This window comes from Mobula hypostoma, chromosome 13 (assembly GCF_963921235.1).
Source record: "Mobula hypostoma chromosome 13, sMobHyp1.1, whole genome shotgun sequence".
Taxonomy (NCBI): domain Eukaryota; kingdom Metazoa; phylum Chordata; class Chondrichthyes; order Myliobatiformes; family Myliobatidae; genus Mobula; species Mobula hypostoma.
In genome coordinates, this window is record NC_086109.1 from 51,009,618 (window position 1) to 51,028,532 (window position 18,915).

An 18,915-nucleotide genomic window follows, 5' to 3' on the forward strand; every position below is an offset into this window, starting at 1 on the left:
CACATCGATTCTGTCCAAGCCTTTCAACGTTCAAAATGTTTCTATGAGGTCCCCCCTCATTCTTCTAAACTCCAAGGAATACAGTCCAAGAGCGGACGAACGTTCCTCATATGTTAACCCTCTCATTCCCGGAATCATTCTAGTGAATCTTCTCTGTACCCTTTCCAATGTCAGCACATCCTTTCTTAAATAAGGAGCCCAAAACTGCCCACAGTACTCCAAGTGAGGTCTTACCAGTGCTTTCTAGAGCCTCAACACCACATCCCTGCTCCTATACTCTATTCCTCAAGAAATGAATGCCAACATTGTATTCGCCTTCTTCACCACCGACTCAACCTGGAGGTTAACCTTAAGGGTATCCTGCACGAGGACTCCCAAGTGCTGTTGCTTCTCAGAACTTTGAATTCTCTCCCCATTTAAATAATAGTCTGCCCATTTATTTCTTCTGCCAAAGTGCATAACCATACACTTTCAAACATTGTATTTCATTTGCCACTTCTTTGCCCATTCTTCCATTCTATCCAAGTCATAGTCATAGTCATACTTTATTGATCCCGGGGGAAATTGGTTTTTGTTACAGTTGCACCATAAATAATTAAATAGTAATAAAACCACAAATAATTAAATAATAATATGTAAATTATGCCAGGAAATAAGTCCAGGACTACCCTATTGGCTCAGGGTGTCTGACCCTCCAAGGGAGGAGTTGTAAAGTTTGATGGCCACAGGCAGGAATGACTTCCTATGATGCTCTGTGTTGCATCTTGGAGGAATGAGTCTCTGGCTGAATGTACTCCAGTGCCCGCCCAGTACATTATGTAGTGGATGGGAGACATTGTCCAAGATGGCATGCAACTTAGACAGCATCCTCTTTTCAGACACCACTGTCAGAGAGTCCAGTTCCATCCCCACAACATCACTGGCCTTACGAATGAGTTTGTTGATTCTGTTGATGTCTGCTACCCTCAGCCTGCTGCCCCAGCACACAACAGCAAACATGATAGCACTGGCCACCATAGACTCGTAGAACACCCTCAGCATCGTCTGACAGATGTTAAAGGACCTCAGTCTCCTCAGGAAATAGAGATGGCTCTGACCCTTCTTGTAGACAGCCTCAGTGTTCTTTGACCAATCCAGTTTCTTGTCAATTTGTATCCCCAGGCATTTGTAATCCTCCACCATGTCCACACTGACTCCCTGGATGGAAACAGGGGTCACCGGTACCTTAGCTCTCCTCAGGTCTACCACCAGCTCCTTAGTCTTTTTCACATTAAGCTGCAGATAATTCTGCTCACACCGTGTGACAAAGTTTCCTACCGTAGCCCTGTACTCAGCCTCAAATCCCTTCCTGATGCAACCAACTATGGCAGAGTCATCAGAAAACTTCTGAAGATGACAAGACTCTGTGCAGTAGTTGAAGTCCGAGGTGTAAATGGTGAAGAGAAAGGGAGACAAGACAATCCCCTGTGGAGCCCCAGTGCTGCTGATCATGCTGTCGGAGACACAGTGTTGCAAGCACTCTCTGCAGACTCTCTGTTTCCTCAGCACTACCGGCCCCTCCACCTATCTTTGTATCATCAACAAACTTAGCCACAAAGCCATCTATTCCATAATGCAAATCGTTGATGTACAACGTAAAAAGGAGTGGCCCCAACATGGACCCCTGTGGAACACCACTGGTAACCGGCAGCCAACCAGAATAGGATCCCTTTATTCCCACTCTCTGCCAATCAGCCAACACCCTATCCACGTATGTAACTTTCCCGTAATTCCATGGGCTCTTATCTTGTTAAGCAGCCTCATGTGTGGCACCTTGTCAAAGGCCTTCTGAAAATCCAAATATACAACATCCACTGCATCTCCCTTGTCTAGCCTACTTGTAATTTCCTCAAAAAATTGTAATAGGTTTGTCAGGCAGGATTTTCCTTTGTGCCTATCTTGTCATATGTCTCCAGGTACTCCATAACCTCATCCTTGACAATTGACTTCAACAGCTTCCCAACCACCGATGTCAAGCTAACAGGTCTATAATTTCCTTTTTTGCTTCCTTGCCCCCCCCTTAAATAGCGGAGTGACATTTGCAATCTTCCAGTCCTCTGGAACCATGCCAGAATCTATCGACTTTTGAAAGGTCATCGCTAATGCCTCTGCAATCTCCACAGCTACTTCCTTCAGAACACGAAGGTGCATTCCATCTGCTCCGGGAGATTTATCTATCCTTAGACTATTCAGCTTCCTGAGTACTTTCTCTGTTGTAATTGTGACTGCGCACACTTCTCTTCCCCGCCACCCCTGAGTGTCCGGTACACTGCTGATGTCTTCCTCAGTGAAGACTGATGCAAAATACTCATTCAGTTCCTCTGCCATCTCATTATCTCCCATTACAATTTCTCCAGCATCATTTTCTATCGGTCCTATATCTACTCTCACCTGTCTTTTATTATTTATATATTTGAAAACGCTTTTAGTATCCTCTTTCATATTATTTGCTAGCTTCCTTTCATAGTTAATCTTTTCCCTCTTAATGACCTTCTTAGTTTCCTTTTGTAAGCTTTTAAAAACTTCCCAATCCTCTGTCTTCCCACTAATATTTGCTTCCTTGTATGTCCTCGCCTTTGCTTTAACTTTGGCTTCGACTTTTCTTGTCAGCCACGGTTGCATCCTTTTTCCATTCGAAAATTTCTTTTTTGGAATATATCTGTCTTGCACCTTTCTCACTTTTCGCATAAACTCCAGCCACTGCTGCTCTACCGTCCTTTCCGCTAGTATCCCTTTCCACTCAACTTTGGCCAGTTCCTCTCTCATGCCACTGTATCTCATAGCATTGCTGGAAAATACCTTGCAGGAGCCCCATCACAAATAGCCACACTGGCATTTTATTTAATACGGAGATGCCTGGAACTTTTCTACATTCTCCTACTTTGCTGCACCAACTACACAGTAGCATTGTGATTAGTGCAATTAGTTTACAGTGCCCGTGTTCTGCGATTGGGCTTTGATTCCCACCGCTGCCTGTACACTCTCCCTGTGACTGTGTGGGTTTCCTCTGGGTGCTCCAGTTTCCTCCCACATGCCAAAGATGTATGGGTTAGGGGTAGTGAGTTGTGGGCTTGCTATGTTGAACCATGGCGACACTTGCGGGCTGCTCTTCGCATATCCTTGTGCTGTGTGGGTCACTGGGGCAAATGATGTCTTCCACTCATCGTGTCAACATACATGTGACAACCACCTCTGGCGAGCAATGAAGTTTGGCATGAGCCCCCAAAGTCTCAAGGCACCACTGAGGGCATCCTCACTGGCTGTATCACCGCCTGCTATGGAAACTGCACCAACCTCGATTGCTGGGCACTGCAGAGAGTGGTACGGACAGCCCAGTGCATTTGTGTATGTGAACTTCCCTCCATTGAGGACATTTACAGCAGCAGGTGTGTAAAGAAGGCCTGGAAGATCATCGGAAACACCAGTCACCCCAACCATAAACTTTCAGATGCTTCTGTCTGGCAAACGGTGCCGCAGCATTAAGGCCAGGACGACACACAGGCTATGGAAAAGTTTCTTTCTACAAGACATTAGACTTTTAAATTCACATGTCTGTACATTGCAACAGAGTCATAACGGAAAGATTTTTACTCCCTCACGTTGTGGGATGGATGCAAGATTTAAATAAATAAATAAACAAATAAATAAAATGAAACTAAACTTTAATCTTTAAAGAATACAGGACCAAAGAGATAAAATGCTCCTTAGAGGCTAAGACTAATTCTCAGGCGCAGTCTTGTGAACCTACACTGGGCCCTCTCTGGGGCCAGTACATCTTTCCTTAGATACAGGCCCAAAATGTGGTCTAACCAATGCGTAATAAAGCCTTAACAGTGCATCCTTTGATATTCTAATCCTCTGGAAATGAATGCTAACATTGCATTTACTACTAGCTCGTAAATTAACTCTGCACCTCCTGATTTCTGAATTTGCTCTCTTCCTTTAGAAAATAGTTTACACTTTATGCCTTCTACCAGAGTGTTTGACCATACATGTTCCTACACTATATTCCACCTGCCACTTCTTTACCCATTCCCCAATAAATCTAAGTCCTTCTGCAGACTTCCTGCTTCCTCAACACCACCTGTCCCTTGGCCGCAAAGCCATCAGTTCCATCATTTGGATCACTTGTGCCTTTGATTTCTGAGTTCGATTCTCCCCCTCTTTCCCCGCCCCCAGGTTTAGAAAGTAATATGAACACAAAGTACTGGAGGAACACAAAAGTTAGGCAGCATCGATGGAGCTGACTAAACAAGCCAGTTTGGTGCCTCCTGCCCGAATAAAGTGGCCACTGAAGTTATGTTCATGGTCTTAAGACTATAAGAGATAGAGCAGAATTAGGCCATTCAGTCAATCGAGTGCTCTGCCATTACATCATGGCTGACTTAACTCTCTCAACCCCATTCTCCCCTTCTCCCCATAATCTTTGATGCCCTGACTAATCAATCCCAGCTATGCTGACTCAATGGCCAGGCCTCCTGTGGCAATGAATTCCACAGGTTCACTATGGTCTGGCTAAAAAACATCCATCCAACCATCCGTCGGTAAAAATCTTTAATGTTCCGTCTCTGTCGCTATGTAGAATAGAGAGGGGAAATGTGGGAGGATACTGCCCAAACACTGAGATTGTATACAGAATTGTTTTGTATACGGGCGTGTACAGTCAGATGCAGTGTACAGTCAGTGTACGGCCAGACAATGTACAGTAGATACAATATACTGTTGGACACTGTACAGTAGATACAATGTATGGTCAGACAATGTACAGTCACACAATGTAGAGTAGATAGAGTGTACAGTCAGACACAGTGTACAGTCAGAATGTACAGTGTACAGTAGATACAATGTACGGTCAGACAGTGTATGGTCAGACAGAATGTACGGTCAGATACACACAAAATGCTGGAGGAACTCGGCAGGCCAGGCAGCATCTATGGAAAAAAGTATAGCCGACATTTCAGGCCAAAATCAATCTGTTGGCCTGGTGAAAGAAGCTGTTCCAGAGCCTGTCGATCTTGACCTTCATGCTGCAGTCCCGTTTGCCAGATGGAAGCAGCTGAAACAGTTTGTGTTGGGGAGGCTGGAGTTCCTGATGATCCTCTGGGCCCTTTTACTCACCTGCTGCTGTAAATGTCCTGAAACTTCACATCCACAGATGCACTGGGCCGTCTGCACCACTCTTTGCCGTGCCCTGGAATTGAGGGTAGTACATTTCCTGTAGCAGGCAATGACACAAGCCAGTCAGGATGCTCTCAATGGTGCCCCTGTAGGAAGTCCTAAGGATTTGGGGACTCGTGCCTAATTTCTTCAGACATCTGAGGTGAAAGAGGTGCTATTGTCCTTTTTTCACCACACAGTCGGTGTGTACAATTCAGGTGAGATCCACTTGATGTGTATACGGAGGAACTTGAAACTACTCACCCTTTCAACTCCAGTCCTATTGATGTCAATAAGGGAGAACTGTTCCTCCTGTACTCCACAATCAACTCCTTTGTTTTTTTGACATTGAGGGAGAGGTTGTTTTCTTGACACCACTGTGTCAGAGCGTTGGCGTCTCCTCTGTTGGCTGTTTCATCATTGTTGGAAATAAGGCCGATCAATATTGTGTCATCTGCATATTTGATCAGCAGATTGGAGCTGTGTGTGGCAACACAGTCGTGGTTGTATAGGGAGTATTTGATAGATTTCAATGAGATCCCCCACTTAGTCTTCAAAACTCCAATGAGTACGGGCCCAGAGCCATCAAGCGCTTTTCACATGTTAACCCTTTTGCTTCCAGAATCATTCTGGTGAACCTCCTCTGGACCCTCTCCAATGTCAGCATATCCTTTCGTAGATATGGGGTCCAAAGCTCCTCACAATACTCCAAGTGTGGTCTGACCAGTGCCTTATAAAGTGCATTATATCCTTGCTTTTACATTGTAATCCACTTGAAATTAATGCTAACATTGCATTTGCTTTCCTTACTACTATCTCAACCTGCAGGTTAACCTTTAGGGAATCCTGCAAGAGGACTCTCAAGTCCCCTTCCACCTCTGATTTTTGAATTTTTTTCCCCATTTAGAAAATAGTCTACACTTTATTCCTTCTGTACTCTTCCCGACACTATTTTCCATCTGCCACTTCTTTGCTTATTCTCCCAATATGTCAAGTCAAGTCAAGTCACTTTTTATTGTCATTTGGACCATAACTGCTGGTACAGTACACAGTAAAAACGAGACTTTTTCAAGACCATGGTGCCACATGAGACAATACAGACTACACTGAACTACGTAAAACAACACAAAAACTACACTAGATTACAGATCTATCCAGGACTGCATAAAGTGCACAAAACAGTGCAGGCATTGCCATAAATAATAAACAAGACAATAGGCACAGTAGAGTGCAGTAGGTTGGTGTCAGTCTAGACTCTGGGTATTGAGAAGTCTGATGGCTTGGGGGAAGAAAGTGTTACGTGGTCTGGTCGTGAGAGCCCGAATGCTTCGGTGCCTTTTGCCAGATGGCAGGAGGGAGAAAAGTTTTTATGAGGGATGTGTGGGGTCCTTCATAATGCAGTTTGCTTTGTGGATGCAGCGTGTGGTGTAAATGTCTGTAATGGCTGGAAGAGAGACCCCGATGATCTTCTCAGCTGACCTCACAATCTGCTGCAGGGTCTCGCGATCCAAGTCTAAGTCCTTCTGCAGACCCAATGCTTCCTCAACACAGTTTGTCCCTTCACTTACCTTCATATTATCCACAAACTTGGTCACAAAAGCCATCAATTCTATCATCCAAACCATTGACGAAAACATGAAAAGGAGGCGTGCCAACATGATCCCTGCATAACACCACCACTCGCAGCAGCTAACCAGAAAAGGCCCGGTTTATTCCCACTGTTTTCCTCCTGCCAGTCAGCCTATCTTCTATCCATGCTTGTTAAGCAGCCTTATGTGCAGCACCTTGTCAAAGGCCTTTTGAAAATTTAAGGAAACAACATCCACTAACCCTCCTTTGTCAATCTTGTTATTTCCTCAAAGAATTCCAAAAGATTTATCAGGCAAGATTTTCCCTTAAGAAAACCATGCTGACTTTGGCCTTTATGTGCCTCCAAGTACCCTGAGACCTCATCCTTAACAATCGACTCCAATATTTTCCCAACCACTGACGTCAAGCTAACTGGCTTGTAATTTTTTTGCTTCTGCCTCCATCCCTTCTTGAAGAGTGGAGTGACGTGCAATTTTCCACTCCTCTAGAACCATTCCAAAATGTAGTGATTCTTGAAAGATCATTACTAATGCCTCCACTATCTCTTCAGCTACCTTCCAGAATCCTGGTGTGTAGTCCATTGGGTCTGGTTGATTTATCTTCCTTCAAACCTTGCAGCTTCCCAAGCCCTGTCTCTTTAATGATAGCAACAACACTCAATCCTGGCCTGTGGCTCTTGAATTTCTGGTATACAGGTTTCTCCCGCCATCTGAAGGTAGAGCGTTCCTATGAAATGGTTCGTAAGCTGAAATGTCGTAAAGCGAAGAAGCAATTACCATTTATTTATATGGGAAAATTGTGTGAGCATTCGCAGACCCAAAAATAACCTACCAAATCATGCCAAATAACACATAAAACCTGAAATAACAGTAACATATAGTAAAAGCAGGAATGACATGATAAATACACAGCCTATATAAAGTAGAAATACTTTTCCACAATCATTACTGCACTGTTCTCCGTAGTGAAAATCTCACGCAAGTGCCGTCGGCAAAAACACGGCGCAAGCGCTCTCCAGTAACCTTTAAGTTATGAAGCTGCCAAATCATACCAAATAACACGTAAAAATACACAGCCGATATAAAGTAGAAATAATGTATGTACAGTGTAGTATCACTTACTGGAATCGGGACAGCGCAGAGCACACTGATGATGGTGTGTTAGACTGAGTTGTCGCAGGTTGGGTGGTACAGTGGCCCCCACCCTCTAGGCCGCCGACCAATACATTGCCGCGAAGCACGCAGAGGTGCAGCGGTAGCCGGGAGGCACACAGCACATTTTTAAGAAAAAAGCCAAAATAAACATGCTAATTAATTAGGTGCCGCCCGGCACGTAATTGTTGGCCCAGATCAGTGCCGATTTCCGATTGTGTCGTCTCTGATCTGGGCCGACAATTAATTGTCGGGTGGCACCTAATTAATTAGCATGTTTATTTCGGCTTTTTTCTCAAAGATGTGCTGTGTGTCTCCCAGCTACCGCTGCATTCTCCGCAAATCGGTATCTGTCCATGGCCTGGGGGTTGGGGTGGTGGGACACTGGGGTGTCATCACGTTATCGTCTGTTTCCATTAGGGCAGGCAGATCATCTTCTATCTCTGCCCACCTCGATGTCGAAGGTCGAGGTTCATTGTTTGCTGTGGCTGATGTGGAAGGCTCACGCATTTTTCTATCACATGGTTCTTTGTAAGGACTCAAACCGTCCTGCAAATATCCCCTAAACTGAAGTACCCTTTCAAAATTAAAGTCGTACTTTATCATTACTCACTTGGTTTCGATTGTTATCCTTTTTTCTTCCAATTGCATCAGCTCTTCATCTATCAGTTCTTGGTCATGGGATGCCAAAACCTCTTCAACATCATGTTCGTCAGCTTCCACAAGCCAAATTCACTTTGTCCTTACTTCATTCACCACGATCGAAACGCTTAATTATGTCTAGTTGTATACGCTAAGTGTAACACCCTTACGAGCTCTTTTAGGCTTTTCCGATACTATAGAACTCACTGCTCACAGGCACGTGTTTAAGCAATGCCGGCGAGAATGCAGTTCCTGAGGAAAGGGGCTGCTCGGGGCACGCGCGGCTTTTTATTATGCGCTGATTTTTTCGCGTGCTGCTTTTTTTTTGTAACAGTGAAAACACCTTCTGAAAGCGAAAACAGGGTACTAATGTAGGTCTTTCGTAACAGTGAGGTTTCGTAAAGCGAACGTTCGAAAAGCGGGGGACACCTGTACTACTTGTGTCTTTCATAGTAAGTACGTTCCTCCACCATTTCATTGTCCCCCATTACTACCTCTTCAGCGCCATTTTCCAAAGGGCCAATATCCACTCTCGCCTCTTTTACTCTTTATATATTCAAAAAGAACTTTCGGTATTCTCTTTTATATTACTGGCTAGCTTCCCTTCATATTTTGTCTTTTCTCTTTATGGCTTTTTTAGTTACCTTCTGTTGGTTTCTAAAAGCTTCCCAATCCTCTAACTTCCCACTAACCTCTCTTGATTTTATGCTGACATTGACTTCCCTTGTCACCCATGGTTGCCTGATCCCCTCTTTAGAATACTTCTTCACCTTTGGGCTGTAACTATCCTGTGCCTTCTGAATTGCCCCCAGAAACTCCAGCCACTGTTTTTCTGCCGTAATCCCTGATAGTGTCCCTTTCTAATCAACTTTGACCAGCTCCTCTCTCATAACTCTAATTCACTTCACTCCAGTATAACACTGATACATCTGACTTCATCTTCTCCCTCTCAAACTGCAGGGGAAATTCGATCATACATTGATCACTGCCTCCTAAGGGTTCCTTTACCTCCTGTACCTAATAAAGCGGCCACTAATGTATGTCCGTGGACTTCTGCTGCTGGAGCCTATTAACTTCGACATGTTGTGCATTCAGAGATGCTCTTCTGCACGCTAGATGTTTATTTTTGTTTTTTGCACATTTCTCTGTAAACTCTAGAGACTAGTGTGCATGAAAATCCCAGGAGATCAGCAGTTTAAGACACCCAAACTTCCCCATCTGGTACCAACAGTGATTCCATGATCAAAGTCACTTAGATCACTTTTCATTCCCCATTCTGATGTTTGGTCTGAACAACAACTGAACCTCTTGACCATGTCTGTATGCTTTTATTCATTGAGTTGCTACCACGTGATTGGCTGATTAGATATTTGCATTAACGAGCAAGTGTGCCTAATGAAGGGAGCACTGACTAGAAAGGCTGGTGTGCAGGTCAATGTGTCTGCGTTAGAGGAAGTGATGCTAACCAGTGATATCACTTTTTTTGCCAGGGTTACTTGTTGCACATGGTCAGTACCATCTCCGAGTGGTCCCTTGCCTTCTCCTTCCTCAGTTTCTTCCTGACGTACATCCGGGATTTTCAGGTGAGCCGTCCAGAGCACAGGAGTCGGGAGTGGGGCAAACTGTGTCCTCGAAACTCCTGGAAGTCCTTGATAGAATAATTATAATAATTTTATTTATAGAGCACTTTTAATACAGATAATGTAGTTCAAAGTGATTTACCATGAGATAAAAGTACAAATATGAAAATATAATAAAATATAAAAATAAACATGAAAATAAAAGACAAAAGATGTCAGTTAAAAGCAAGGTTAAACAAAAACGTTTTGAGCTGTTGTTTAAAAGATTCTGAGTCTGCATTGCTTATAGTTTTAGATATTGAGTTCCACAGTTCAGGAGCGTAGTTCAAAAGAATTGACCTATGAATTATGTTTCGAGGGAGATTGTTTGAAGAGACCAGCAGAAGAAGACCTGAGAGCTTGAACCAGATTATAAAACAAACGTCATTTGGTGATATACTTGGGTCCCAGACTATTAAGAGTTTTAAAAGCAATTAAGAGAACATTAAAATCAATTCTACAAGATACAGGAAGCCAATGTAGAGTAGCTAGTATGTGATGTTAAAAGTCTAACAGTGGTATTGTGAATGAGTTGAAATTTGCCAATAGATTGCTTTGAAAGTTAGTGAAAAGTGCATTGTCGTGACCTAACGTATGCAATGTAAAGGCATGAATTAGAATAGGATCCCAGAATGTCTGAAGAACAACTGCTGAAAACATTGTGCATCATCAGATTACGTCAGGGTTTAAGGTTTGGACTAAATTTAGCTAGACAGCTTTGTTCTGAAACAATGCAGGAACAGGCTTAGAGTCTGAGTCTGAAAGTTATTGGGTCTCAAGTTCAAGGTTATTGTCATCTGACTGTACATGTATAGTAAGCACTCTGTTGATTGGGGTCGACCATGGATGTTGCATCCCAGCTGTCTCCACAAGCCAGGGCAGTACAATACAGAGAGCAAGCTGTTGCCCATGCAGCAGGCACCCGCTCTGCATGCAGCTGATGAGCCCAAAGGAACGGCCATCACTTCATTTTCTGTGACAACAGCCCAACTAGCCATTCGAATTCCTTCCTCAATGGTGGAGTAGCCATCAGTGTACAGAATTAGATCTAAGGTCAATAAGATAAAAGACTTTTTAGTCATTTGCATCTTCTTGACATGCTGTTCTTCTTGCACGGTCATGATTATCGTAGTCTTCCATGTCCTCTGGTTACAATGTAGCCAGATTCGTTGAATGATGATATTTGATGCCTCAAGAACAGAGGACCATTTGGACCATGGAGCAGCTGTCATTTGAGAGGCCCTGTTCATAGTTCACTGAATGCAGACATCGAACGTATAAAGTCTGATCCAGCACAATGTTAAAAACAACCATGACTGCCAGATAAAATGCTTGCAGTGCTCACGGGCACGAACCCCATCCTAATGATACACTCACAAAATGCTGGAGGAACTCAGCAGGCCAGGCAGCATCTATGGAAAAGAGGGAACAGTTGACGTTTCGGGCTGAGATACTTCATCAGTCCTGACTGTTTACACTTTTCCATAGATGCTCCTGGCCCCATCCAGCATTTTGTGTGTGTTGCTTGGACTTCCAGCATCTGCAGATTTTCTCATTTGTGTTTCTAATGCTATATTGTTCAATTTGGCAGAGTAATAACCGACAGGACACTGTTGGTCTCCATGTTCTTGATTCAAAACTGCTGTCCTGCAGCCACACTTCTCGTTGAATACAGGGTAAAGTTTTAAAGTTTGCAAAGTTTCATCTGTTCATCATTAAGAGTCACAGGGTCGGAGTGCTTGTTGTCTTTCAGCAGAGGTTGAGCAATTTTAGCATTTGAATTGGCCCATGCGCTGAAGTAGTTGCACAATCCCTGACGTGATCGAAGTTGTTGAACTGTTGTCGGTGATTTTGCTGATTTAATAGCCTTTGCATGATCTTCTGTGATTTCTCGTTTGCCTTGAGAGATTTCCTGTCCCACTTATTCTCGTTGCAATTGTGCCTTGTCGAAATTTGCTTTGTGTCCCTTAAAGGCTTGATAATCAAGCAAGTAGAGCGTCTCCTGTTCGTGCTAATCCAACTGCGTGAGATTTTACCTTCCCTGAATGCAAGAGTGCAGTTTAAAATCAATAAGGCATCCATTCTGAAAAGAGCTTGTGATATGTCTCCCACCCAGAATTGAATTTCTCGGAGTTGAGGACCAAATTGTACTTCAACTTTTGATTAAATCGATTCTCTGTCCTCCAGCACCATGTATATATCAATAGATGATAGTCGATGGCAATGTGGCATTTTTGGGCAATAGCTTCAGCTATGTATGTTAATTCTGCTGCTGTGTTCAGTAAGGGTTCAGCACATTCATATCCAATTAAATTAACATATTGCTGTGAATTTCAGTTCCACTTATTCTGTTGGTTAATAGGTGTAGACAATTGGTTCATCTGTATTGATCTTATTCGGATTTTGATATCTGGCTCCACTTATTTGACAGTTTGCACGAGATCACCGTAGTAGACGGTAATTTTACTCCAGTTTGCCCTGTTAGCACAGCTGGTTTCAAACCATCCATTGTCGATGTGGATTTTTTTAGATTACCTTCAGTTATTGCTTGAATTCCTGAGTAGCTGATCCAAACTGTCCTATAGCGGTCTTCATATTCAGGAACATCCTCTGAAGCCTTTTGTTTACAATCAATCACTTTCTTGGGGTAAGTAACATCATCCCTGAATGGAGAAACATAGGGCAAAGGAACAGGGCCGAGAAAGAATTATAAATGAATACTGATGCGCCATTTGAATGAAGTCTGCCTTGTGTTGTCTGGTTACAACTTCTCATCCCTTTCTCCCTTCTCTCCCTTTGAACAGAAGATCAACCTGCACGCTGAGGTGGATTTGCACAACGACACGCTTTATGACACATTTCATGGGCTCGAGCGTAACGGAGAGTGCAGCGCACTGCTGGCGGGGAGTTTGTGATCGTGACACCAGCTTCTCCCCAAGATATGGAGGCCTCTTTCAAACCACCTCCATCCCTTCTTCTCCAGATCAAATTATTTTTTTAACCCAGTCCTGCATCAAGTCAACTCATGACATGTATGGAAATTCCCTCTAAATTTATACAGTGTTAACAAAACAACTTAATTGTGAACCTAATGCAAAAATCATGATTTTGTTGATGTTTTTAACCGTCCTTTCTGGAAGTCCGTGTCACCAACTTCGGCGACTTCAACGATGTAGCTCAACCTTAAAGAACAGGAACAAGGAAGACCTCAGAATAAGGGGGTTGTAGGTCGGGAACTCTTTGGAAAGGCACTAACAGCACTTAGTAAGGTGCATTGACCTAATCTTCACAGCTTGGACTGAGAATTTTCCAGGTCACCTGCTGGATCCACAGAGGGTGAAATTTGGATGTACCAGCATAACCCCACCAGTTCAGCTGAATTGAGAATGCCAGCTTGGGCCTTGCGTGCTGTCACGAAGACGTGGACTAACCTTTATGTGTCAACTGCCAGTTCTGATGTTTCTGATAGTCCAACTTTAATAAATAAAATTTGGTTGTTATCCAGTGACTTGGAATTAACTGAAGGAGCAGGGGGTTGAAGATCTTCCTCCTTAGTCTTGTCTCCCCATATAACAAAAACATAAAAGGAGCATCTTCAGGTAAATCTGGTCTTTTTTTCGCAGCTCAGGTGTCAGTGCAGGTAGGAATGGGGTGATAACACAGATGAGTGAGTGGCTGAGGAGGAGGGGCAGGGAACAGGGTTTCAAGTTTGTAGATCATTGGAACCTTTTCCTGGGGAAGGGGTGACCTGTACATGAGTGATGGGGAGAAAATTCAAACATCAGAGGATGATTCTTGTGGTGGGGGTGTCCAGAACTAGAGGGCACAGCCTTTAAATTCAGGGCGACCCTTTAGAACAGAGGTAAGGAGGAATTTTGCTGGCCAGAGAGTAGTAAATTCGTGGAATGCTCTGCCACAGACTGCGGTGAAGGCCAAGTCTGTGAGTATATTTAAGGTGGAAGTTGATCGATTCCTGATCAATCAGGGTATCAAAGGATATGGTGAGAAGGCAGGTGTATGGGGTTGAGTGGGATCTGCGGTCAGCCATGATGGAATGGTGGAGCAGACTCGATGGACTGAATGGCCTAATTCTGAACTTAGAGCATGGATCAGTACATGGAACTACAATGTCGTGGCCACTACAGAGACTTGGTTGAGAGAGGGGCAGGAATGGGTGATTAATGTACCAGGTTTTTGTAGCTTTAGAAAAGACAGAGAAGGATGTAAAAGGGAGGCGGGGTGGAGTGTGAGTGGAGTTTCGCTACCAGTAAGGGACAATATCACAGTTACACTCAGGGGAGACATAATGAAGGGGTCAGACACTGAGTCCAGTTGGGTAGAACTCAGGAATAGGAAGGGTGCAATCATACTGGTGGGATTCATCTAACCAATACTCACTGGGACATTGAGGAACAAATATGTAAACGGATTAAGGAAATGTAGATGTGTTGGGCGTGGTTTAAATTAATATGACAGGAGGATGGGAACCAGGATGACGGAGCTGAGGATGAGCCAGCAGGTTTACAAGTAGATGATGGATGTAAAATGAATGTAAGGAAGGACTCGGTACAAATGCAGACAGGGCTAAGAAGCAAAATTCAAAAGGGCGAAGAATGCAGGACTGAAGGTGCTGTATTTAAATGCACATAGCATTCAGAATAAGGTGGATGAACTCGTGGTGCAATTAGAGATTGGTTGTATGACATTGTGGGTACCACTGAGTTGTGTCTGAAAGAAGGCCAAGGTTGGGAGCTTAACATCAAAGAATAAACTTGGTATTGAAAGGACAGGCAGAAAGGCATAGGTGGTGCTGTGATTCTGTTGGTAAGAGATGGAATTACATCTTTAGAAAGGTGACCGAGGGTCAGAGAATGTTGCATCTATCTGGGTGGAGTGAAGAAATTGCAAGAGTTAAAAACCCATTACGGGAATCACATTCGCCTCCAAATAGCAGCCAAGATGTAGGGTTGAGATTGCAAAGGGAGCTGGAAAAGGCATGTAACGTGGGAAATGACACAATTATAATAGGAGACTTCTATGTGCAAGGGGATTGGGAAAATTCTGTTGGTGTCGGATCACAAGAGAGGGAATTTGTTGAATGCCTACGAGATGGCTTTTTAGTGCAGCTTGTGCTTGAGCCTATCTGAGGAAAGGCTATCTTAGATAACCCAGATCTTATTAGGGAGCTTAACCTAAAGGAACCCTGAGGAGGCAGTGATCATAATATAATTGAAATTGTACTGAAATTTGAGAGGGAGAAGCATAACTCACATGTATCTGTATCACAATGAAATAAAGGGAATTACAGATGCATGAGAGAGGAGCTTGCCCACGTGGACTGGTGGAGGATACTGGTGGGGATCACAGCAGAGCTGAGGTGGCAGAAGTTTCTGGGAATAGTTCTCAAGGCGCAGGATAGATATGTCCCACAGAGGAAGAAGTTCTCAAATGACAGGGGTAGGCAATCGTGGCTGACAAGGGAAGATAAGAGAGAAAACTGGCAGAGAACATAAAAACGGACTGTAAAAGCTTTTATAGATATGTAAAAAGGAAAAGACTGATAAAGACAAATGTAGGTCCCCTGCAAACAGAAACAGGTGAATTGATTATGGGGAGCAAGGACATGGCAGACCAATTGAATAATTACTTTGGTTCTGTCTTCACTAAGGAGGACATAAATAATCTTCCAGAAATAGTAAGGGACAGAGGGTCCAGTGAGATGGAGGAACTGAGCGAAATACATGTTAGTAGGGAAGTGGTGTTAGGTAAATTGAAGGGATTGAAGGCAGATAAATCCCCAGGGCCAGATGGTCTGCATCCCAGAGTGCTTAAGGAAGTGGCCCAAGAAATAGTGGATGCATTAGTGATAATTTTTCAAAACTCGTTAGATTCTGGACTAGTTCCTGAGGATTGGAGGGTGGCTAATGTAACCCCACTTTTTAAAAAAGGAGGGAGAGAGAAACCGGGGAATTATAGGCCGGTTAGCCTAACGTCGGTGGTGGGGAAACTGCTGGAGTCAGTTATCAAGGATGTGATAACAGCACATTTGGAAAGCGGTGAAATGATCGGACAAAGTCAGCATGGATTTGTGAAAGGAAAATCATGTCTGACGAATCTCATAGAATTTTTTGAGGATGTAACTAGTAGAGTGGATAGGGGAGAACCAGTGGATGTGGTATATTTGGATTTTCAAAAGGCTTTTGACAAGGTCCCACACAGGAGATTAGTGTGCAAACTTAAAGCACATGGTATTGGGGGTAAGGTATTGGTGTGGGTGGAGAATTGGTTAGCAGACAGGAAGCAAAGAGTGGGAATAAACGGGACCTTTTCAGAATGGCAGGCGGTGACTAGTGGGGTACCGCAAGGCTCAGTGCTGGGACCCCAGTTGTTTACAATATATATTAATGACTTGGATGAGGGAATTAAATGCAGCATCTCCAAGTTTGCGGATGACACGAAGCTGGGTGGCAGTGTTAGCAGTGAGGAGGATGCTAAGAGGATGCAGGGTGACTTGGATAGGTTGGGTGAGTGGGCAAACTCATGGCAGATGCAATTTAATGTGGATAAATGTGAAGTTATCCACTTTGGTGGCAAAAATAGGAAAACAGATTATTATCTGAATGGTGGCCGATTAGGAAAAGGGGAGGTGCAACGAGACCTGGGTGTCATTATACACCAGTCATTGAAAGTGGGCATGCAGGTACAGCAGGCGGTGAAAAAGGCGAACGGTATGCTGGCATTTATAGCGAGAGGATTCGAGTACAGGAGCAGGGAGGTACTACTGCAGTTGTACAAGGCCTTGGTGAGACCACACCTGGAGTATTGTGTGCAGTTTTGGTCCCCTAATCTGAGGAAAGACATCCTTGCCATAGAGGGAGTACAAAGAAGGTTCACCAGATTGATTCCTGGGATGGCAGGTCTTTCATATGAAGAAAGACTGGATGAACTGGGCTTGTACTCGTTGGAATTTAGAAGATTGAGGGGGGATCTGATTGAAACGTATAAGATCCTAAAGGGATTGGACAGGCTAGATGCGGGAAGATTGTTCCCGATGTTGGGGAGGTCTAGAACGAGGGGTCACAGTTTGAGGATAGAGGGGAAGCCTTTTAGGACCGAGGTTAGGAAAAACTTCTTCACACAGAGAGTGGTGAATCTGTGGAATTCTCTGCCACAGCAAACTGTTGAGGCCAGTTCATTAGCTATGTTTAAAAGGAAGTTAGATATGGCCCTTGTGGCTACAGGGGTCAGGGGGTATGGAGGGAAGGCTGGGTTCTGAGTTGGATGATCAGCCATGATCATAATAAATGGCGGTGCAGGCTCGAAGGGCCGAATGGCCTACTCCTGCACCTATTTTCTATGTTTCTATGTTTCTATAAGGACTGCATAAAAGCCAAGGAAAGGGCATATAAGGTAGCAAAAGTGAGTGGGAAGTTGGATGATTGGGAATCTTTTAAAATCCAACAAAAGGCAACTAAATAAGATACAAGAAGGGAAAAGATGAAATATGAGGGCAGACTAGCCAATAATATAAAGCAGGATACCAAAAGTTTTTTCAGTTATATAAAGAGTAAAGGGGAGGTGAAAGTTGATATTGGACCACTGGGAAATGATGCTGGTGAGGTAGTAATGGGGTCAAAGAAATGCCAGATGAACTTAATGGGTACTCTGCATCTGTCATCGCTGAGGAAGACACTAGCTGTGTCCCAGAGGTCCGTGAGTGTCAGGGAGCAGGAGTGAGTCCCATTGCTATTACAAAGGAAAAAGTGCTAGGCAAACTCAAAAGTCTTAAGGTGGATAAGTCACCTGGGCCAGATGGGTTCTATTACAGGGTCCTGAGAGAGGTTGCTGAAGAGATAATGGATGCATTGGTCACGAGCTTTCAAGAATCATTTGATTCTGGCATGGTCCCGGAGGACTGCAAAATTGCAAATGTCACTCCACTGTTTAAGAGAGGAAGGCAAAAGAAAGTAAATTGTAGGCCAGTTAGCCTTATCTCAGTGGTTGGGAAAGTGTTGGAGTCCATTATTAAGAATGAGCTTTTAAGGTACTTGGAGACTAATGATAAAATAAATCAAAGTCAGCATGGTTTCTATCAAGGGAAATCTTGCATGACAAACCTGTTAGAGTTCTTCGAGGAAGTAACAAGCAGGGTGAACAAAGGAGAGGCAGTGGATGTCATTTATTTAGATTTTCAGAGGGCATTTGATAAGGTGCCAGACATGAGGCTGCTTAACAAGACAAAATCCTGTGGCATTACAGGAAAGATACTGGCATGGATAGAGGAATGGCTGACAGGCAGGTCGCAGCAACTGGGAATAAAAGGGGCCTTTTCTGCTTGGCTGCCAGTAACTAGCGGTGTTCCTCGGGGGCCAGTTTTGGGACCGCTACTTTTCACATTGTTTGTCAATGATTTAGATAAAGGAGTTGTTTGTGGCAAAGTTTGTGGATGATACAAAGATAGGTGGAAGATAGGGGTAGGTAGTGCTGAGGAAGCAGTGTGATTGCAGCAGGACTTAGACAAATATTTAGAATGGGCAAAAAAGTGACAGATGGAACACAGTATTGGGAAATGTACGATAATACATTTTGGTAAAAAGAACAATAGTGTGGACTATTACCTAAATGGGGAGAAAATTCAAACATCAGAGGTGCAGAGGGATTTGGGAGTCATTGTGCAAGACTCCCAGAAGGTTAAGTTACAGATTGAGTCTGTGGTA

The 18,915-nt window shown here is 43.7% G+C and overlaps 1 protein-coding gene across 1 annotated transcript in view; it reads left to right on the top strand.

The window, feature by feature from the left end:
* Positions 1-13,699, top strand: part of LOC134355589 (DNA damage-regulated autophagy modulator protein 2-like) — a 98,037-nt gene extending 84,338 nt beyond the window's left edge. The window contains exons 7-8 of the mRNA XM_063065679.1: positions 10,070-10,162; positions 13,003-13,699. Of these exons, the coding sequence (XP_062921749.1) occupies positions 10,070-10,162; positions 13,003-13,113 (204 nt within the window). The 3' untranslated portion in view covers positions 13,114-13,699. The remainder of the gene's footprint in view (positions 1-10,069; positions 10,163-13,002) is intronic.
* Positions 13,700-18,915: the final 5,216 nt, after the last annotated feature.